General features: G+C 41.4%; 3 protein-coding genes across 4 annotated transcripts; all 3 read right to left on the bottom strand.

The window, feature by feature from the left end:
* Positions 1-3,052: 3,052 nt before the first annotated feature.
* LOC113154059 (cytochrome c oxidase subunit 6B1-like) lies at positions 3,053-5,295 on the bottom strand. Its single transcript, XM_026348048.1, has 4 exons — positions 5,187-5,295; positions 4,229-4,343; positions 3,343-3,443; positions 3,053-3,222 (listed from the first exon to the last, which is right to left on the bottom strand). Exons 2-4 carry the CDS (start codon positions 4,332-4,334, stop codon positions 3,169-3,171), a joined length of 261 nt encoding a protein of 86 aa, XP_026203833.1. The 5' UTR covers positions 4,335-4,343; positions 5,187-5,295; the 3' UTR covers positions 3,053-3,168.
* Positions 5,296-5,940: 645 nt separating this feature from the next.
* LOC113154032 (C-type lectin domain family 6 member A-like) lies at positions 5,941-8,898 on the bottom strand. Of its 2 annotated transcripts, XM_026348028.1 has the most exons (7): positions 8,725-8,898; positions 8,388-8,519; positions 8,154-8,243; positions 7,713-7,877; positions 7,189-7,340; positions 6,609-6,733; positions 5,941-6,165 (listed from the first exon to the last, which is right to left on the bottom strand). In XM_026348028.1, the coding sequence occupies exons 1-7, from the start codon at positions 8,819-8,821 to the stop codon at positions 6,012-6,014; spliced, it is 915 nt and encodes a 304-aa protein (XP_026203813.1). In that variant the 5' UTR covers positions 8,822-8,898; the 3' UTR covers positions 5,941-6,011. The 2 variants fall into 2 exon arrangements, with proteins under 2 accessions (XP_026203813.1, XP_026203814.1); XM_026348029.1 differs by lacking the exon at positions 8,388-8,519.
* Positions 8,899-11,250: 2,352 nt separating this feature from the next.
* si:dkey-14o18.2 (myb-like protein A) lies at positions 11,251-19,271 on the bottom strand. Its single transcript, XM_026347288.1, has 7 exons — positions 19,222-19,271; positions 18,558-18,658; positions 17,381-18,003; positions 13,911-14,547; positions 13,083-13,342; positions 11,604-11,783; positions 11,251-11,460 (listed from the first exon to the last, which is right to left on the bottom strand). The coding sequence occupies exons 1-7, from the start codon at positions 19,269-19,271 to the stop codon at positions 11,251-11,253; spliced, it is 2,061 nt and encodes a 686-aa protein (XP_026203073.1).
* Positions 19,272-22,502: the final 3,231 nt, after the last annotated feature.

Here is a 22,502-nt window from a genome sequence, read left to right as displayed (position 1 = left end):
AACAGAGAAGCCAGTACATCGCCATAAAGGATGAGGGCACACAATGCGAATTTAATGAGGAACACGAGTCACCAGTCAGTTCTGATGGACCAGAATCCTCAATAGCTGCAATCAGTCGAATACTCCAGGAGATCATTCACAAAGAGCTGAGTCTAATCACCGATCCTCTTACGGATGATATGTCAGACCTCGAGTACGACATCTTGAGATATCAGTCTCTCCGGGAGATTAAGAGGTTTGCAGATGACATTGCCAAGTTAATTGTTCAAGAGGTGAAGAGGCTGAAGGAGAAAGACTTTGCAAGTTCAAGTTACACATTCAAAGAAAAGTACACGGAGAAGACGAAAGTAGTCGGGAACAAAATGAAGAACTTCTTCATAGAACAGTTTACGAAAGCAGCAATCCTTCGTGCAATCTCCCAACTAAAGACCAAATTTGACCTAGAACCTACACAGGAAAGCAAAGAGTCGATACAGTTGCTCATGGGCAGTGTTGACTCTCTGCTTCAGGTAGAGATTAACGGGGAAAATGAGGTTGGTATGTTTTGGAAATTTAAGAACATTATCAGCGGTAAAATTCCAAATTTCACACAAGGACTGATCGACCTCCTCTTCAGTCACATCAGACAGAGGAGAACACCGTGGATTAACCAAGAAACAATTAGGATGAAGTTAGGGAGCATGCCTTTACCTCTATCAGATGCTCCCTTGTACTCTGCTGTTCGAAACAGACTGCGAAGCTGCCTCGGACTGGCAAACTGGTGGCTGACCATCGAGGCCAGTAGCAGCAGTGAAAAGGTGACGCTCGCTGTATTGGACCCTACGTCACTGTCAACAATAGAGCTGCCAGAAGTCATCGACGTCGAGGAGGAACAACCTGTGTCTGCTGATGCAGAGTCAGTCATTTGTGCTGTACCTGCATATGACCTGATTGATGTTGAACCTGGATATGACCTGATTCATGTTGAACCTGGATATGACCTGATTGATCGTGAACCTGCACTTGAGCAGATTCATGTTGAACCTGGATATGACCTGATTCATGTTGAACCTGGATATGACCTGATTGATCGTGAACCTGGATATGACCTGATTGATCGTGAACCTGCACTTGAGCAGATTCATGTTGAACCTGGATATGACCTGATTGATGTTGAACCTGGATATGACCTGATTGATCGTGAACCTGGATATGACCTGATTGATCGTGAACCTGGATATGACCTGATTGATCGTGAACCTGGATATGACCTGATTGATGTTGAACCTGTATATGAGGAGATGCAGGCTAAACCCCAATGTGAGCAGCTTGCTGAACCTGTGCAGGATAAAACAGCACAGAGTGAAACACTAAAAACCTTTCTCATGACACTAATAGAAAAGCTTGTCACAAGAACATTCAAGAAAGCAAAGGTGAACTGGACCATTGTAAAGCAAGATGCCATCATTGACCATCTATTTGAAAGAACATGGGCTGAAGTGAAGGACGCTGATTTTAACATCTCCCAAGAAACCTTGAAAAAATGTGACAAGACCATTTTCAAGGCGCTGTGTAAGAAGTGTGGCTGTGCAGAGATGTTGCTGGTGTCCATGAAACTACGGAATCCAGTGATTGAAAGCCACATCATCTCCTATCTGAAACGCCACCTCACACAGCCAAAACAGCCTAGCACCATCTCCAGGTTCTTCTCCTCTGTGGGCAGAACCATCTCCAATGTCTTCAGACGGAGAAACAGAGTTGGTGTTTAGGTGAAACGTCACACTCGTCTTGAAGGAAAAATCAAGTTTGTCTTGTTTTTTCCTTCAAGACGAGTGTGACGCAGAGTTCACGTCCTGCCCCAGATCGCCTCCTGCTCCACGGGTCTCTGTCCTTTAAGGATCTTGAGGGACAGGGACCAGTGGACATGAGGTTCTGGGGCAGGACGTGAGCTCTCTGGGACACCACAGCAGTCAACACTAAGACCTCACAGTGTTGGCGGCTGTGGTGTCGTGGGTTTACTCCAGGTACTCTGGTTTCCTCCCACATCTTTTTATTGGTCACTCTAAATTTACATATAAACAATAAACAATTGGTCACTCTAAATAAAAAAAATAAAAAAAATTTAATCTATTCTTTTATTTAATTTTCACTTATGAATTTCTCACGTGTTTTAAAGTAAAATGAAAACACTGACAGTGCATGTAGTGGTGTATGTTTACAGTACTCCTCAGCATCACTCATTTTTGTAGTATGACCAATTACACTTCTCCTGCTCCAATATTAGTGTTGTATTTCTAAACTAAAATGACACTTTCATGAATATGTTTCAATGCACCAATTCTCCTATTCACAGTAACAGTTTAACAAAAACAAACAACTGTATTACGAGATAAAAAATGAGGCACCATCGTCTCTTAGCGATTGATTTATAACAGAATATAAAACAGCAAACATTTCTGTTTTTTTATTGAGTATTATTTTCTATGACACTGAAGTAACATTTTGCAATAATGAGAGAAGGCCACCATTTGGTTCGATAGGTGTAAATAAGCCATATGACTATATTTTAATTAGAGCCTGCATTACCAATCCACTCAGGATTATTAGTTAGATAGATTAGATAGAATTAAGGTGGGTTGTTCATAACTGAACAGTTTTCAGCTGTGGGATTATCAGGAGCAATTAAAATTACATTAATAACATCAAATACATTTATTTTGAATACAATGAATGTAAAAAAATAAAATAAATACATATCTAATTCAAGTATTTTAAACACTGTTGAACTAGATGACAGGTGGAGCCCTGTCGAGGATAAAGCTGTGTTCTCTGCACCAGGTGTTGGATACAAACTATGTTTAAAATAGAAACTCTAAAGCAAGAAAAGCACTTACTTGCTTATTCATCGTCTGAAATCTAGTTGGATGAAGACATGGTAAATGTTACCCTCTACACATTTGGACCTCCAAGCTGCAGGTAAGGGAACAAACTTCACTGGACGCTGTTATCAGCTGGCTGTGCCATGATGGATATATCGCAGATTCAGACATAAATCAGGACAGAAACAACAGGGTTCACGACAACGTTCTGTCATTTATTAAGACGATTCTGTGCAGAAATATCAGAATGATTCAAATTAAGGTACTAAGATGAGAAAAGCAATGGAGAGATGCAAAGAGACGAGTCTGTTCAGATCTTTCCGGGGAAGTTTCCAGCCTCCACCTGCTCGTCCCATTTCTGAACCTGCAGAGAGACAATAACATAAAACGTCAAAACACAAAAAAGGAACAAAGAGACACAAAAACTCCAATCATGGTTTCATGTGAATGTTTCCAGCATTTTGCTCTATTTACTGTAACATACCCAGTTGTTGGGACAGAGGCTCTTGTAGACTCTCTGGTACCACTGGCAGGGAGCTGTGTCCTGGTCTTTGGCTGACAGAGCTTTGTTACATCTGTGGAAATCTGTCATGAAACAGAGTCAGAACAGCCTGTTCATCACTGTGGCCATCATGTGTCTAAAGCAGTTTAATTAAGTCTATAACAAGTTTCACTGTGCAGTGTACTAATACTACTTTTATTTTGAAAATCATCACGGAAGTAGCAGTGATCACAACTGAAACCATGTGATTACATTTCATTCATGCATAAAAAAGGGAAATACAATCATGAAAAAAAGAATAGGACCATCTAGCTTGAAATGAAACTAGATGTCCGTATCAGCTCTGCAAAAGAGTCAGAATGAAAACATTTCAAAATCAAACAATAAGAACTGATTTAGAAAAAGGTTGCAATTAATTTGCATTTGAATTAAGCACAATGACTTCAGGACTTTGTCTGCTTGAATTATTCATCAGTTTGTTTTTGTTGCATTGCCATGCCGTTAAGAAAACTAGAAAATAAATAATTTGAATTCATTTGTAGTTTCAATCTTTCCTGATTCTTATTAAAACAGGAAATTCAAAAATGACACTGCTAAATTTGCTTTAAACGAGAATTTGACACCTAACAGCCCATCATATCCTACTATGAACCAAACTGAGGTGAAGTGACTCTGATGTAACCTGTGTCTGTCTTTACCTGCTTTGGCTAAAAGTTCAGGTCGAATTGAGAGTAAATGAGGGAACAGCCCAGTATTGGTCTGTCACAAGGAAACATGCAGACATGTTTTACATCAGTGATAAAACAAGGTATGAAGAAACCTGAATTAACTAACACATCAAACTTTAGAAGCAGGGTTTCCTGTTTACCCAGATAGTTCTGGAAGCAATTGCGGGTCTGGTTGGTGTTGGGGAAGCGGGCATCGAACGGCGCCGTCCTGTAGTTCTTGATCTTCTCCTCCATTAGATCAGACATGTTGCAAGGCTGAAGATCAAGAGCAAGATATGAGCAACTCTGAACAAGTTAGTTTAACTTGATCTAGTCAGTTAATCTGCTGATCACTGTGTCATTCAACTAATCAACTGTAAAAGACAGGTCTGTATAACAAGACTGCAGAAACACTAAGTTGTTACTTTCAATTCAGAGAAAAATACTGTAGTTTTATTCCAGAGCATTAGTTTTTACAGCTTCAGTTACTTTTTTAGGACATTGATTGTTGGAGAAGTATAATTAATAACTACCCAGCAGTGCATAAACTGGTTATAATCAGCTTTACGTTTCACAATAAGCAATAAGCTGATGTTTTTGTTCTGTACAAAGTCTCTACTAACACAGGTATTTGTCCTAATTACATTTTTATGAATTACTCTAAGTCATTTACAGCATCAAACGTGTTTACAACACATTGTTTAGTATGAGAACATTTAGGAGCGTGTACTTCAACTGGAGTAAAGATTTCTAGTTGGTGTTTGTACTCGTACACTTTTACTTTATTTATTGACTTTGGGTTCATCTACCTACAGTTAGCAATGAGCTAAATCGTCTCATTGCTTGTATTGTTTGCCGAATTTACAATTGGACTTTACTGATTTGTGTAACACCTTATATTGTTCTCTATGATGTAATTTCAGAAGACTTTGACATAAACAAGTCATAAAAACAATAAATGCTGGGACCGTTAATGTCAAACTCCACCAGCTGTCACTGGACGTTAGCTAACAGCTAGCCGTGATTTACGGAACGATTTATATGTTTAGCCTGTTTGCCACAACTTAAACCACTAATTATAGAGCTGAGTGGCCTGAAAAGCAATAATCAAAAACTCACCGATTAACCAGAAAGTGTGGTATTTATAGAAAAAGACAGTTTGTAGAGGTCCCGCTGTAAAACCTCAGCACTTAGCGTCCACTTGCCGGAAGAGCCGCTCGCTCGCAAGGCATGTCGGGAAAAGATCATGATCATTTGTAAATACAACACTGACCCCTGATGGCAGAACGCAGGAAGTGCACGTATGAACTCAATACAACACTCAAGCACAACTTTCATAAATTAAATTGATTTAATGTAAAAAAATATTAAATGTTAAAGTATTTTGAGGTCATCATTAGTAGTGCAGAATTATTAAATTATAAGGAAACAAAAATAGCAATATAATACTCCTTTATGGATGGAAATTGTGGATGATCAACTTGGAGTAGGTTAATAATAATTCATTAGCTCAAACAGTAGGTTGAAGAAATGGAATTTATAAAAATGGAAATGTAAAAAGCCCACAGACATCTACATAACGGATTGGTTTTAAATTTAGTACAGTCATTCATGAGAGGAACTGTTATGAAAGTGTATGCACATTCATGTTCTATTCAGGATGAATTTATTAGATTTCCACAGTTCATCTGTATCTTTAGTGGTGTATTATCATACATGCTCAAATTTCCAAAGGTATTAATAGAGTGTTGAACAAGGATCATTAGAGCTTTATTTTGACCAAGAAATAAGAAACAAACATTATAAGAAAATAAATAATAATGCTAGGAGTGTGAATGTTTTATTCTCATTTAATTTAAAAGCATCATGGGGTTTTAGAAACTGTACACATTTGACTGTCCACTTGTCTTTTGGTGTGTACACCTTGTTTAATCTTCTCTCCTCTCACTGCAGAGAAGCTTGTCTCCTCTCGCAGATGCTCCTCAGCGAGTTGGAGCATCTGGAGGTGAACCAGCTCCTCCTGTAGTTGTCTCCCGGGGTGAGTCGACCACACAGCTCCCTGCTGTCTGCTGTACTGTCAGGCTCACGCTCCCAAAACCTGCAGGAGTCAGGAGAAAATAAAATCAAATGTAATCTGTTACCACACCAACCACTGTTCCTGCATATGAAAATGTGTATGTGAAGCATACAGACTTTTAAAAATACATGTATACATGTATATATAACCGGGGTTCAAATCCCAGCTGTGGCCTACCACCAGTGGGGTTCCGCAGCCAAGTCCTCGTTACGCTTACCCTGCCTTTGACTTGTACCTTGTACCTTGTAAGTGTCTACTAAATGCAAATCACATTTATTAAAGCTGATTCATCAAGAAAACTACTTGAGTTTCTCTTAATGTAATATCTGGTGTCTTGATGGAATAAGTAGGTTTAAGATGTTGACGAAGTGTGTGTCATTTCCCTGGTTTGTTAAAGTTTGAAAGTGAAATAGAAAAGTAGAGTGGCTTTCCACCTCCACCTCCTCCTGCACATCATTACTCACTGAGGCCCCTTCTCCACCTTTGAGCCGTCACTCCACTGCCAGCCCCCATGGGCACCGCTACTCCTCAGCCCGAGCCAGTAGGAGTCTCCTTGGCTTAGACTCTGGGCTTTTTTCCACAGAAACACCTGAGAAACACGTTGTGGAAAACGTCAAATGATGGGTATTTATTTTATTTTCACCTTCGACTCTTTGTGTAGAATAAAATTAGATTTATAGATGTACAGTAAGACGGTGAAAGATAAAACCCCTGATGACCTCAGCCAGTGACTGCTCCTGCAGATGTCTCCATATTTCATCGAGGTCTTAAATCTATTCTTAACTTCTCTGTCTGATGGTGTGTGTGTGTGTGTGTGTGTGTGTGTGTGTGTGTGTGTGTGTGTGTGTGTGTGTGCCAGCAGCTGATATTTCAGTAGGGGCATCTCAAATGTTTACAACTGGGCTGAATACTGTATATCATCAATGAAGTTGCATGTAAGAGGAGAGATGAGATTACACAGTCAGCGGTTTTCAGCGTTGCTATGTATAAAATAGTATTTGTTTAATGAATAAATAAAACTTTAAATTAAAACTGTGTGTTCACCTGCTCGTCTTCAGTCCTCACTGTGGCCACAGCACCTCCCAGTGTCATGCAGCGGTACTGGGTGCTGATCCAGTCTGCCCGGTCCTGACTGAACAGGAAACATTTCTCTCCCTGAGGCGTCCAGCCAGCGGGACACAGACTGCACTTCCTCTCTGAGCAGAGGAAGAAGAAAGAGAAGGACACTGGTTATCCACAGAGTTGGTTTTAATCTGCATCAATTTCAAAATGACCTATGAAAACATCTGAATATGACTGTTCTGTGCCCTTTAATGCATGAATCACTAAGTCATAAAGTGCAAATTCTACCATTTTTATTCCAGTGTGAGTTACAAAAGACCTGTTATCCGAATCCAAAATGCTCAGTTCACACTATCATGTTTACTTTAGTAAATCACTATGTAAAGTGGAGCTGCTGGGTCAAACATGTTGTTGTGTTTCATCTGCAGATGTGTGGTGACGTCTAAAACATGACTCAGAGTGTAAAAAAACATTTAAAGAAAGAGAAAATCTGACACAGTGCTCACCAGCAGTGGTGGAGTTGCTGACTGGGCAGTACTGGTTCAGTGCAGGATACTGGGAGAACAGGAGATGATAGGACTTGTTGAGCTTCTCCAGTCTGTGTGTCAGATCTCGGAGTTTGGTTTCCTGCAGAGTCGACTGCGCCCGGAACACCAAGGTGGTTTGAACCACTGCAATAGACAAATAGACAATAAATGGCACCTGCAATGTCTCATCACCACCTCCTGTGGACACAGATTAATAGAAGAGACAGACGTTATAAAATAGAAAAATAAATACAAAGAAAATCAATTACACTTAGTTATTGTGATGTTCAGTGATACTGAATCAATTCTCAAACTGCATTTTCAGCTATAGCACATTGAGTTGATCTGTAATGAAATGTAATTATTATAACTGTGACCTTTCTATTGTACTTTGAGATCGATACCGCCGGTCGTACTCACAGCAGAGAGTCAGGAGCAGAGTGACGATGGTGAGCAGGAAGCAGAGGAGGGAGAAGTAATGAGCCAGCTGTCTGTACTGACGGAAGCAAACTGACGAACGACACAGAAGAAACACAGCACACTTTGAGCAGGAGTTCGTAAATGTCAGACCCATGAGCTTACTGTGCTGTGTTTGAGCTGCAAATGATCCCACAGGTGTGTCTGTGACGCCGCAGCCTGTATGTTCTCTCTTACCTCTAATGGAACTCAGCCATGCTGAAAGTTTTAGTTTTATTTGCTGAAGTTTTGAGAAATCAGCTGCAGAGACGTCAGCGGCGTCGCTGCAACGAGGTTTGTAGATTACCATAAGTAAGTGGGACAGTGCTTCTGGAAAGAAACATTGATGTTTGAGTTGTAAAACGTAGTTTTGTAATTAAAAAAAAAAAGTACTTCAAATGTAGGATAAGCAGCACTTCTCAAAACCCCAGCAAGCAGAACTGAAACAGCACTGGACAGAAGTTATTTTATGATAAGATGATGATTTAATAAAGACACATTCACAGTTTAAAAACAAAAACAGAAAGCTAATTACTGTTTTCTGTGCAGGTTTCCTCTTTTTCGTCCTCCAGCAGAGTCAGTCCATTGTTTACTCTCATGATTTCAGGAATTTCTTTTAGCAGCTGCTGCATGAATTCAAAATAAGTCTTGTTAGCTGTTTCTACATCCTCAGATTCGGCTTTAATTCCGATAATCCTTAGTTTCCCAGTTGCTGGTACAAAACAAGTGCTCCTCTGGTTAGTATTCGATGTACAATTATAGACTTTATCATGCAAATGAAAATACTGGACTTTGTGCAGCCGTATGCAAAACAGAACTGGGTGTGATAAGCAAACGAGACAGTTAGAAGACGTGTTCCACACATGACCCACAGCTACAGCCACAGTAAAAAGGCATTCAGTAAAAGAGACTGTGCTAATTAAAACAGTCATCAATAGGTTCTGGGAGTGTGACATCAGGTGGGCAAAGCATCCAAAGACCATCGCCCACAAACCCAACACTCCAGTAACAGACTCTAAGTAAAAAAAGAAACTTTTGCCCGTTAATCTTCACAAATCAAAACAAATAAATAAGTAGAAATCTGTTATGTTTTTAACTTCTGGAAACTGAATTCTTCCTGAAGTGACGATTTACTGTACAGTAGTAATTTTAAAAGAAACAAGTTGAACTTGTTTTAAATAGTTTTATTCAAAATCCTGACATATGTACAAATATTTGACAGAGCTTATAGTGGAATATTTTCCTCTTTCAAGTTTTACAATTCAGTTTATAGTTTTGGCTTACACACAGGGACAGAGGGACTGTTGACTGAACACATTACTGGTATATTTATACCTGAAGACCATAATGAACACAAACACTATTAACATGTACATCAAAGGCAAGAATAAGCAAGACTTAATGTTTTATATCTTATGCCAGCGCTCAGCTTACAAACTACGCAGTCTGGTGGAAGGATGAACTGAAACCTATGTAACAAAGAAGAAAGAAGTAAATGTCACGTGCATTTGGCCGACTATGACGAGAAGAAAAAACAGACGCTGCTCGTCTTGGCATCACAATCGAAGAAACATGTAGAGGATATTTACAGCTGAGCACAACAATCATGGGATGATGTGGTCCTGATGCTGGGAAAAACGTTCTATCACCATGGCAACAACAGATGCTCCTTTTTACTATCAGAGAAAACAGGCTGAATTTATCTCAGGGTTATGAATATACAAATAGACAGTTTATGTTATGGACATATACGCTGGTATATGGCAGGGTACATACCATAATAAGTGCTTTTAATAATTAAATACAGGCTACCTGGTACAATTTACATGTACAAAAACCTCTTTAGTTAAAAAACAAAACAAAAAACAAAAACAACAACATACAGCTAGAAACAGTTAGCATGAGATCAACAATGTCTCATTTCACCTCTTTATCCGTCCTGAGCGTGTGTGTGTGTGTTTTTGTGTGTCTGTCTCTGCCATGTGGTTTGACCCGGCTGGAAATAGGCAGGATCAGATCAATTGTCCACAGGTAAATCCACCGTAAGCCACACGTTGCTGAGAAGGCGCTCAGCATTACCACGATGAAGAGCTGAGAGCCGGTTAACATGTATTGATGCAGTCAGGTGGCTTGTGGCCGTAGCGCCGCGTCTGACATTGAGCTCTTATGTAATGGATGTTTGACTGTTGAACAGAGAAACACATCCAGTCACAGAGACACAGAAACGTGTAACTTTGAACCTCACAGTCAGTCCTCGATGAGAAATGTGTTGTTAATGGTGGGTTATAATTATTATTAACAACACACAACACATGGATTAAATGTTTTAATTAATGCCACAGAAGCAAATTTATTTTCTTTCTACAAAAAGCATATTAGAGTTTTCAATATGAAATACTATATATAACAATAAAATAACAAAACAGCCAAAATCTCAATGTGCAAAATGTGCTAAGTCTGCCCCGTTGAAACAACAGTCCTGTAACTGTTACAGCACCATCCCTCTGCCTCCATAAAATGATGAGCAGATGTTTGCTCGTCAGTCCTTCAGCAGAATGGATGAATCATCACAGCTCATGTCCCCATGGTTTGATTTACTATTCTGTGCCTTTTAGCCACTGCTTGACCTCCTGCAATGTTTATGTTGCTCACATACCAAAGAAAACAAACTAGGCGAGCTAATGGCAACATGCAACCTTTGGACCTGTTCTGATGGAAGGAAATACTGTTAGTGTGTCGGATGCCTCGGGGTGGCTGCAGCCATGACCACATAAATGGTAAATCCAAAGCCCTGCGGTCTTCTGAGCCTTTAAAGGAGTTCGGCTGTGAGCGCGAGGAAGCTAAGGTGTGGGTGGAGAAGGCAGAAAGATCGGACAGGAATGGCAGAAAAAAAAAAGTAACTCCTCGCTTCGCCTGTTGCTCGTGACTGAGCTTATTAAAGCTCTGCAGACAGACATGGTGAAAACCGCAGCAGGCAGTGAAATGAATTATTCCATGTTGATTCAGACATAATCAGTGATGATGTGGGAATAATGATCACGTGGGAATCCAGTGGCAGTTTTTAGTGGCAGGGATCAAACGGCAGCTCGCTGAGCCCACCATGGAGCTCCACCGATTCCTCCGACCATGACATGATATCACCAACCAGATGGCCCCCACAGGTCGCCTGCCTGGAGATCTCACCAGCTGTCAGGACTCTGGACCAGAACTGGAGATCAGCCAACTCTCCCATGAAGGACTGAGTGATGTCAAAGCGACCTCCCATTGTGTCCTGTGGAAAGTGATGAAGACTAAAAATGTTGAGTTGACTCAAAACTGATTTGTTGCTTCACAAGTCAAAATAATATATATAATGATATTTTGTATAATATGCATCTATATTTGTGCTTTTGTTCATAAAAAGAAGACAAATACCTGTTCCTGGCCCAGGATGAAGACCCCTCCTGGTCTGATGGAGTGCCAGGCTGACAGGTTTTGCCCTGTGCCTTTCTTCACTCCGTCTTGATAGGCCTCCCAGACCCCGTCACGCGTCGACCACGTCACGCACACGTGATGCCACTTCCCATCTGTCATGGTTATGGGTAACGTTGCCGCCTAAATGCACAGGTGGAGAGAGACAGAAGGGAGGAGGACGCTTTACCGCTTCATAATAAGTTCAATATGTCTTTGAGTGGTTTTCCAAAGAATAATTTCTATCACCAAACCAGATTTAACTGTAACAGGTGGAAGAAACTGTCCCGTAAGAGAAATCCAGAAGGTGGCGCTGTGCAGGTATGTTCAAACTAGTGTTTCAACATTATGGAGGCACGTGAAACCACTGATGGTCAATTTCACTACTTTCCAAAACATGGATTAATACAAAAAGGGAATCGCCGCTCTGATCGTCCATAAAACTGATTCAACTTAATCTGCATTGTGAAGATTATTTAACAATGTTGTTGATCAGTGTGCGACTCTTGAAAAACAAACATGACACTTAATTCCTCCTGGTAATGTCACTCCTACAGTCAATTAGTCCAGTCAATTAGAATAATGAGATTAATTGCTTTGTTCATTTGTTTGTTGAGCTCTGTGCACACAGTACTGGGGCGACGAAGGGAAAAACACAAACATCTGTGATGTGTCGAGGCGAAAAAGGTGTCAGCCTTTCAGAGAATGAAAGATTAGGATAACAGAGTAACGGGCATGTCAATATTCTGCCTGCTGGTTAATATCTCATTAAGTGTCCGTCAAACTGAGGTCGCCCAGTCTTCCTGGGACATAAGGAAACTCCACTTCCAAGAACATCCTGAATATTCACAAGATCTAGCTCGGTGTTGTCAGCTCGGTCATCGCCAGTGAAACATGGTTCGTAACAGATGTGACAGACACACGGGGGCAGACCAGGATGTGCCACTTTCCTATTTAGGATCACTGATGCATGTCAGCACCGAAGAAAATCAAATTTGCTCTCTAGATCGACCCATTTGTCGCTTTCTATCTGTACAGATACACAGGTGTTAAACGAAACATCACCACCTGGTGCACATGATGTGTTTTGCTGTTTGTTTGAGGTGATGTCCTTTCCTCCTCCACTGAGGTGATGCTGTCCTGTCACTCTGAGCTGTGACTATAGCAACACGCTGTCTGCAGGATTACTAACACTCTGGATGTTACGTGTGTGACAGCTGCAGGATATCTGACAGCTGAGAGAAGAAAGTTGTTCAATGGAAAGTAGTTCTGTAGGAACCTCAGAGAAGCTTCTATGGGTTTAATAAATGAGCATAAGAGTCAGAAAGGGCCACCATGTAGAATGGATCTGTTCAAATCTAGATTTCTAAATATTTGTTGCATGATGTAGTGTCAAATGATTTGGGTCAAGCTCTGCACATGAGTACGCCACATGGCTTTTACCTTGTCATTGATTAGCAGCTCCATGGGGTTGCTCCCCCATTCAACGAGTACCAGCTCATTGGCCTGCCCTGCCACAGCGTAGGAGAAAGGAGTGCCGAGGCCTGGGCCGGCTCCTGCCTTTAGCCACAGACAGATTGTCAGGGCGAAGATCTCGTTGACCACAGAGCGCTTCATCCGAGCGTACATGTAGTTGGTCCTCATGGGGAAGTCGAGCATGAAAGCACTGGGACTCTTCAGCTTCTTGTGGTTTCCTGTTGAGATGGAGAGCACAGCGTTCAGACCCAGATCATTCATCTGTTAGTACAAAAACTGCTCTACTGTACCACCAGAGGCTGGGTCCAGCTACTGGAAGAGCTCTGTAAGAGGTTAGTTAGTGCATTACTGCACACAGCATTTTATTAGATCCACAACAAGGGAAATAAAACACGACTGAAGTAAATATATATAGGTATAAAACCTGAATATGTACAAACAAAAAATACTGTAATGGAACCAGAGAAGGTGCAGAGGGATGAATTGAGGAAAGTGGTTGTCTGTGTACTTGATAGTATGAATAAATAATAATAATCTAACGTACAATACAATAATATATTTAATAATAAGACTTATAATAGAAGCTAATCTTTATTTCTGACTGTGTATGAACATGATAAATATACAGGTGAAAATATATTAGATGAGTCTAGATGATCCACTATGGTAAGTGTTCACTAATCCACTATATTTTTAAGATGTTCTTGATGTAAAACCAGTGATTGCATGGGAAGTGTGTGTGTGTGTGTGTGTGTGTGTGTGTGTGTGTGTGTGTACCGTGGTCAGTGTTGCCGTGGTGCAGCTGACTGAGCACCGTTTCCATCTTGCTATGCCCGGCGCCCTGCAAACTTGTCTCTTTGCTGCTGAAAGGTAATCGCCGTGGCTCATGACTGTTGCCATGGTGTTCCTCATGGTGATCATTGCCATGGTGGTGATTGTCATGGTGATCACTGTGGCGGTCATCATAGTGGCTGGGACTGTGGTGGTAGTCATGGTGATCATTATGGTGGTGATCGTCGTGGTGACTGTGATGGTCATCGTGGGGACTGCTGTGATGGTTGCCATGGTAGCCATGATGCCTGTTGTAGTGGGTGTCATAGTGGTGGTCGCTATGGTGATTACCACTGGGATGGCTGTACCGGTGGGTACTGTGATGGTTGTTGTGACTGGTACCATGGTGGTCATCATGGTGGTTGTCATGGTGACTGGTACCATGGTGGTCGTCATGGCGGTTATCATGGTGCCCATTGCCATGGTGGTCATCGTGGTGGCCAACGTGGTGGTCGTCATGATGATCTCCGTGGTGGTCGTTATGGTGACCGTAATCATGGTGATCTTGGTAATAGCTGTGCAGCTGCTCCTCCAGAGCGCTGATCTTCCGCTGCAGAAGTTCTCGCAGAGAGCTGGAGTAGGAGCTGGAAGAATTCCTGGCCTGCAGACACACAGAAAACTGTTTCTCACAGACTGTAACGTCAAATCTACTCTGTGGGAATCAGCAAAAACAGGAAAGAACAATTTGGAAAGTACAGTAAACACATATTTTACATGAGCTTCAAGGAGCTTCTGGATTTTGAGCCAGACTAGCTGGTTCCCCTTTTTTCTTTAGTTTTAAGTTAACCAGCTTCTATAAGTTCATATTCACTGAACTTTTTATCCCCTGGCAAGAAATGGGAATATTTGAATTTCCTTAAAATAAACAGTGGTGTGAAGTGGGTACAAATACACACTGGCTGAATACTGAAAACAGAAATTCATGATATATGATTTACTGAATCTATAAATAATACCCTATAGAAGTGATTTCACACCATTTTAATCTAAGTAATTCTAAGATATTCATAACTTAAAATATATAAAACAAACAACCGCAAAACAATGAAAGAAAAATGCAGATGTTAGTCAATTCAAACACAACAACAAAACAATCTCAGCTTCTCCGGGAGTTTTAAGCCACATCACAATCATCAGCAGATGATGTTGGTTCTGTTCCAGTAGTAGTAACTGTCTCCAAGGCAACTTAGCAAACTCCATCTCCTGATAATGTTAAAAAGCTCCAAAAAGAAGTTGGTACTTCTACTTCAAAGGTACCAAATGTTGGACTGGAAGAAAATGTCTTAATTTGCAGTGAATGCTGTGATATTCATTAGACAGAATTATATGGTGTAGAATTATGATGTGACATTTAAAGTTAGGGGAATAGTTTCAGCAAACCCTCCTTCCTCCTCTCCCCTGCTCATCCTCATCTTCCTCACCAGCAAATCCGGCTTTGTTCCCTGCCAGAGCACGCCACGATTAATAGCCTTGTCAGGGAGGATGAAACTAATTGAAGGTGAGGCTGGCTGGGGCCCTTCGGCATGTAGCCAGAGGCTGGTGCCATAGACATCCTGTTAGAGGAGGGAGTGACAGAGGATAAATCCTGGCTCTGCTTCTGTTTTGTCTCGCACCTTCGAGGAAGATTGAAGGGGATTCCTGGCAGCGCTGCCCCTGAGCGTAGCTGCAGACCACCTGCACTGATAATGAAGCTTTCACAGGCCAGCGGGCAGCAGGGTTTTAGTCTCCCAGTGTGACGCCAGCTTCATGAATATGTTCATAACACAAGAGAGACGGGTGAACTGCATGTATTAGCTTCTTTTAGCTGCTGGGACAAAGTTTAGCACATGTATCACACATTTTCACAGGCTGTGCAGTGCCTGCAAATTACAACACCTCTGGAAAAGAACAACAACAGCTCATCTGAGCAGCGATTTAATGATCTTTAGGTTCAAATGGACATAAATGTAAGTCCCTAACATGTCTGAGTCAGTTCCCTGCATTTTTGGCCTGTGTGCATGATACAAAACCTAATCAAGATTAATTATTTCTATCAGCTTATTTTAACCATATACTTTGCAGTCAACAGTGACATGCTTAATAGGTACGGCTGAAATATTCTCTATCCAACAGAAGAGGAAATCCTAATCCTAAAAAAGCAAGGGTGTAGGTTATAAACATCAACCAGCACTGACAGGCTGATTTTTGCTCTGCTGAAGGAAAACAAGCTAAATAAACATAACATCTTCACAGATAAAGAGTTTTATCGAGACTTTTCTTCTGGTCGTCTCATTGTTCCACTGTCCATAGTCGAATACTGTGTGCTGCTTCTGTCTTTGCCTCGGTCTCCATCATGTGATGTTGGATGAAGGGGTTGTTTACGGTCAGGGGTGAGGGCTAATCAACTTAGAGCAGCTTCCTGTTTGAGCTCAGGCTTGGCTACTGATACCCAGGACAGAAATCGAGAGCCGGAACGACTCAGAGAGGACATTCGCTTCCGAAAGCTCAAAGACAACAGACAAACAGCTGTGATACTGTGGCGGTGTGTGTCTGACAATGACAGACGACGGTGACACGTCAAACGTCTGAATCACAGTTTTAGTTTTTTATATTTCAAAAGAAAATGCTACTGTGACTTATTAATCCAAATATTTAACTGAACATCTGTATTATGAATTTAAAAAACAGCTGCAGTGTAGTGTGCGGTATCCTACGGGTCTCACGTCTTACAGTATTTTAGCAGCACATTTCTGGCAGCTCATTGTGCGCCTGAGCTTGTGACCCTCTATGACGCAAAATACGACCCCAATTAAGTGAAACCTTTGATAGGCTTCCGCCTCCCTACAGGCTGTTCAGCCTTTCTTTGCAGACATATTACTAAGCTTTTCAAAATGTTTATGTGGTGCAGAAAGTGCACATCATTTACCCTTTTCACCTGAAGCATCAGAGCTTTAATTACAGTACTGCCGCATGAATACTTTCTGGTTTTCAGAGGAGAAGCCTGCTGTGCTACGACTCGCTAGCCCTGCAGAATTTATGTAATATAAAGGAGACAAGCTGATGGCATCTGTGATTTAATTAAAAAAAATTAAATGGCTTGTGTGGGAGACGGTTTGGATGACTGGGGTTGTGAAGGAGCAGAAGGGACACAAGAGTTATTTGCTGAACATCTATTTTAACTATTTCTGTTGTACATGTATTATGTTGTGTCTGAATGTGGCTGATGACACAGTAAAAGTGTGATTTTTATTTCAGCCAAGCAACGAGTTCTAAAAACAGGTGTTTGAATTTGATGTATTAAGTGGTTACATTCAACATATGCATCCTCTATAATTCTAGATAAAAACTATTTTGCTGTAGCGTCTAGCAGAAAACCTCGTTCCACACACACAAATGCACGACTCCATGCTTGGAGAACATATTACTGATGTTGATATATCAACCCCTGAACTCACCTGCAGGTTCTCCAGCCTCTCCTTCAGCGTCTGCAGAGTCTTTCCCGTCTGTTCAGGGGAGAAGGAGCTGTGTTTGCTTGTGAATGTCGACACCTTCCTGTTCTGGGGGTCCAGCCTGTGGCTACTGTGGGAATAGTGGTGGTCACTGCTGTGATACGCTGAAGGCCCGTGGTGTGGAGAGGATGATGCGTGGTGGCTGCTGTGATGGCCGTGGTGGTCATCGTGGTGGTTTTCATGATGGCTGCTGTGATGGGTGCCATGGTGGGTGTCATGGTGATTCTCATTGTGGGCGTCATGATGACCAGTGCTATGGTGACCTCCGAAGCCCTCGCACAGCGTGAGCTTGGCGGTCAGCTCCCTGATGGTTTCCCGCTGGTCCAGGATGGTCTCCTTCTGCCTCACAAGGCTCTCCCGCAGGTGCAGAATGGTGGCTTTGGCCTCGTCGGACATCATGCCCCGCCTATTGCTGCCATTGTGGCTGTTGCTGTTGCCATTACTGCTTGGTCCATGGGGCACACTGGGTGGGGAGTAGCAGCTTGGATCTGCTTCTGGGGGAATTGGGGTGCAAACAAATTTGGGGCTAATGCCATAATCATATTCTATGCCAGGCAAAGGACCAGTTGCTGCAGCGCATGACAGGAAGTAGTAGAAAATTAGAGAACGTAGAGGGAAAAAGGGCAGTACAAACCCCAGAGAGGCTCCAACCCACTGTTGGTGACTTACAGACAAAGCCATGAGGCTCAGATGACTGATGTCTGTGGTCATAACTGCTCTGAGTCCAAATTATTCCTCAAAAAAAAAAAAAAAAAAGGACGTCCTCCAACTCCTCCCAGGCCTTATCTTTACGTTGATAAACACCCTGAACGGAGGACATTGGCGTTGAACTGGAAGGAGACGAGGCAAGGCATGTCAACAGTGAAACTGCAGATGAAATCTCTGCCCACGTAGCATGAATTCCTTTTGCTTCCTTTAGGACATGAATCACAAACTCCAAGGCAGTATTCCAATAGCACACGAAAAGTGCTGCCAAACTCTTTAACTGTTTAGCTTCAGAAAGACCCTGCAGTATCACGAAAGACTTATTGGCTCCATGGCAAGTTAACAAGCCGTGAGAGCTCGGCTGACGTATCCTAATAGGTTCTTCCGCTGTCTCTGAGAAGAGGGGTTGGGTCAGTGCCAGCCAGGTGATCTCTTTTGGCTCTGAGGACCTCCTGTGTTCGACAGCCAAGAATAATCCCTTTAAGTTTGGCTTCTAACCACCCATCAGGTCCCACAGGGCTGTAGAAAGGACAAAAAAGAATATAGAAAAACAAGAGAAGCTAAGTACTTAATGTAACATGGGGTTAAAGATGTTATTAGCAATTTGCAAAACATATGATATAGATTATGTTTAATGAGTCATTTAAGATGTGGCTGTAAGACTTGAAGAGGATTTAAATGAGAGAATCTAGGTCATGACTCAATTAAGAGACAATATACTGTTCGTAAAAACAGATAAGTAGTGTGGATACATTCAGAGATAAGTAGACATAGATAAATAACAGGGAGAGAACCAGAAATTAATATTGATCCACTTTATCAATAGTTTATCTTCAATTATCAAATCGCTCCATTAGTCCAGCAGGAGACTGCACCGAGCCACCAGACTATAAGTTCAGTGACGCCAGCAGGTAGGTAGACAACACAGAGGGAGGCCGGTGGTGGGGGTGGCTCCAAAAGGCTGCAAGGAAATCAGATTACAGCCAATTAATCTGCCCCCAAAACCACAGTCCAGCAATTCAGCTAATGAACGCTGGGTTTCAGCTGAAACGTGGGTGGGTCTGCGGAGCCCAGTCACTCACACCAGAGCCTCATGAACCAGTATCAGAGCTCGACCGCCCTCGGCCAGCATGTCGATGAGTTATTTAAAAGCAGACCGGTGTTTGGGTTGGAGTCACTGGGGAGGCATCCCAGCAAACATTTTGGTCCAAACTAAATGTCCCAACATGTACATAGCTGTGTTGTTTAATTATATCAGGATCTAAATGTCTTCTCAGTGTAGCTCGAAACAGTTCCCATGAAAATGTGTTACAGCCTATTATTCTCATTTGGATTCAATTTAGAGAGAACTCACACATACTGTACTTGTCTGTAAAGTATCTGTGCAACAGCATGTGGCGGGTCTCTTACACAGTGGTTGGGTCAGCCAGAGAGCCAGGTCTGAACCCGAGAAGAAGTAGTTTCAGAACACACAGGACACTGTTCCTCTCTAAGCTCCTTATCCCTGTAGCCTATCACCAGGTCAAACACCCACCACATCCATTAAGTACAAACCTCTTAGTCTCAGGCACTGCACATTTTCCCAGCTCTAACTGCAACCAGTCAAAGTGCTGAATGGAGAACTACCTCTTCAGTAGTATGTTTGTGTACTTTGGCAGGCGTTCTGATGATTAATATTTTTTTTTTAAAGCCAACATCGCAGCTAACACTTTTTAGATTATCCTGCTAATTTTTAAAATGTAATTTTATTGAGGCTTGAGAGTCTGTGAGATTCTTACTCATCCCAAAGGGTGGCCTTAATCTGACAGTGAGCCCTACTGTCTGATACTTAAAGACAACATGTGGAGATTTAGAAGACATGATACCTGCCTGAGACACGTGGCATCACATTTGAGGGGTAGGATAGGGGGTAATGCATCATGTCGAGGATGAACATCTACAATCAGAGTAATATACAGGAACAATGACACTGCCTGTTTTCTGAAAGGTCTTTACAATATTTAAAGACACGTTTGTCATTATATAGGAATCAGTTGATACATATTCACATTTAGATTTATAACCCACCTCCAGCTTTTTTTAACTTCTGTCATTTTTATGTCTCTGTTTTAAAAACCGAATCTTTCACGTTCAACACTAAAGCTCACAGCAGCCCTTGAAGGTGGTGTGCATCAGGTTGATCTGAACATCTCATCTGCTTATGTTTTCCCCTCGGCTTCCCTCCTCCTCCTCCTTCTTAAGGGGGACAGACTAATAGGATTGGTTGGATTTAATGCTATTTAATGAGGACTTGGCTGCAGGGTCTTGGTTCTGCCATGGGAATCCACCCCTCCAACCCTGCAAAGTCAAACCATTGTTGTCACACGTGTTGCTGCAGAAGATGAACATGTGCGTAACATGAAGCCAGTGCTCATTATGAAGACATCAACAGACATTATGTGATTTAACTGCCATAAACGCTCTACAAATGTCAATAAAGTTAATGGTGTATTAAATTCTCTATATTAAGTCTCTGCTCTTCTCACAGGGCTGCGTTCAGACCGTCATTCAGAGCAGTTATCCAGGATCCACTGATGCAGCCCCACCGACCGAGCTCATCCTCCCTGCAGCGAGTGAACTCTCGCCAACTCTCTGCCTGGACTCAGTGGAGAGCCCAGTCATGTCTGTCTAAACGTGACTGGCCACAACAGCCAAGTGTCAGCTTGACGACTGGTGGTGCTGAACCTTTGGAAGCTCATGTTGAATCTAAATCAAGCATAGCAGCATTTGTGCAGCTCAGCAAACAAGTCATGTTTTGTTCCAGACAGAGAAACAATGAAAATATGATTCAAAAAAGCAACTATTTAGAATCAGCACCTCTCACAACTCAAAATAAGTGTTTTGAATTCAGAACATACTTCTCTTCTTGTGAGAAAATGATTATATAGCCTCATGCGGCTAATTTCTCATTTGCACTTCACTTAGTTTTAAAGTGTGTAATTAGAAACAGTAAAATAAATTTTTTAGACTTTATTAGCATGTGATCATTTGATCTGTCATCTGGTGTGAACTTATTTTAGAGGTAAACTTTGTTCTCCCTTTGTTATTCAAATTAATACACAAGTCTGTTATTCAGACTTGTGTATTAATGCACAAGTCTGGCACTTAAAAGCAATACAAACCACCCTCCATCATTCTCCCTAAAGTCCTCTCAGACGTCTTTATGACCATCTGTGAGTCCTGATGAAAACCTGAAACCCATGTTAACTCTAAAAGTCTAAACCATTTTCTTTACCTGCATCAACATTTTAGTTTTTCACTGTAACTGGACTCAGCATCTCTTTTAATTTTGAGACATTTTGTTGTAGAAACTTCGAGCAGTGACAACATTATAACAACCCCTAGTTGTGAAGATAATTGAAATAAGAGGCTTTTTGACTAAGTGAAAACGTTCAGCTATAAAGAAAACAATATATAAATAAATTTATTTTTCACAATTGGAAAATAACTTAATAACTTTTTAATAACTTCTATCAAGGACACCTAGTTGTGCAGACTTTCAGCTGTCTGTTTGCTTTTTTATTCTAATGAATTCCCATTATGAGTAATTCAATGTGTTAGAGAGGTTTTGTCTTGATAACTATTTATGATATGACTTTGACTGTAGGTTTTCTGAGTCTCAGGCTCACTGTGATTGTTTGACCTGTGCTGAAAAATAACACATTAAAATTTCTCATATTACATTCTCTTGCCCTGCTGATTGCTATAATTCCTCTATGTTAGTAGATTATGGTATGAGCTAATGTGACACAGACCATTTTCATTATTTCCTTTAATAAATCTAACATAATGTCAGTTTATCAACACATTGTTTGAGACTTTTAAATGTTGATCTGAGTTCCTGCTATCATTCTACTGTTGGCTAAAGGTGCCTGATGAAATGTGGACAGTTAAATCACGACTAAAATGCAAAAATACAAGATATTTTTTCTGCTGCTGTATATCTGATACCAGTTCATACACAGCAAACAGTCAAACACTGACTTCCTGTCAAACACTAAACACTGATATAATATAATACTCATAAGATAAGTCTTCTGGTCATAGGAAAAACCGGCAGCTTTTGTATTAAAATAAAAGTATAGAAAGGAACTCAGGTGTCTTTTGGAACCTAACGCTGCCTCAGCGTCGCACAGCAAGTAAATGCACTCTAGAGCTGCCCGGGTCAAGTGCCACGTGTACTCAGTGGCCTTACTGGATCCTTGAACTTTGTATTTTTGTACATATGGATGTCATTTTTTGACAGTGTGGTCCTTCACTTTAACCTGCAGCTATCTGCCCAAAAGCAACAAAACCTCGTGGCAACACATGCTCTCCTCTCCTT

This window comes from Anabas testudineus, chromosome 11 (assembly GCF_900324465.2).
Source record: "Anabas testudineus chromosome 11, fAnaTes1.2, whole genome shotgun sequence".
NCBI lineage: Eukaryota > Metazoa > Chordata > Actinopteri > Anabantiformes > Anabantidae > Anabas > Anabas testudineus.
The sequence above is the reverse complement of the archived record's forward strand: the minus strand, read 5'-3'. Positions and strand labels throughout refer to the sequence as shown.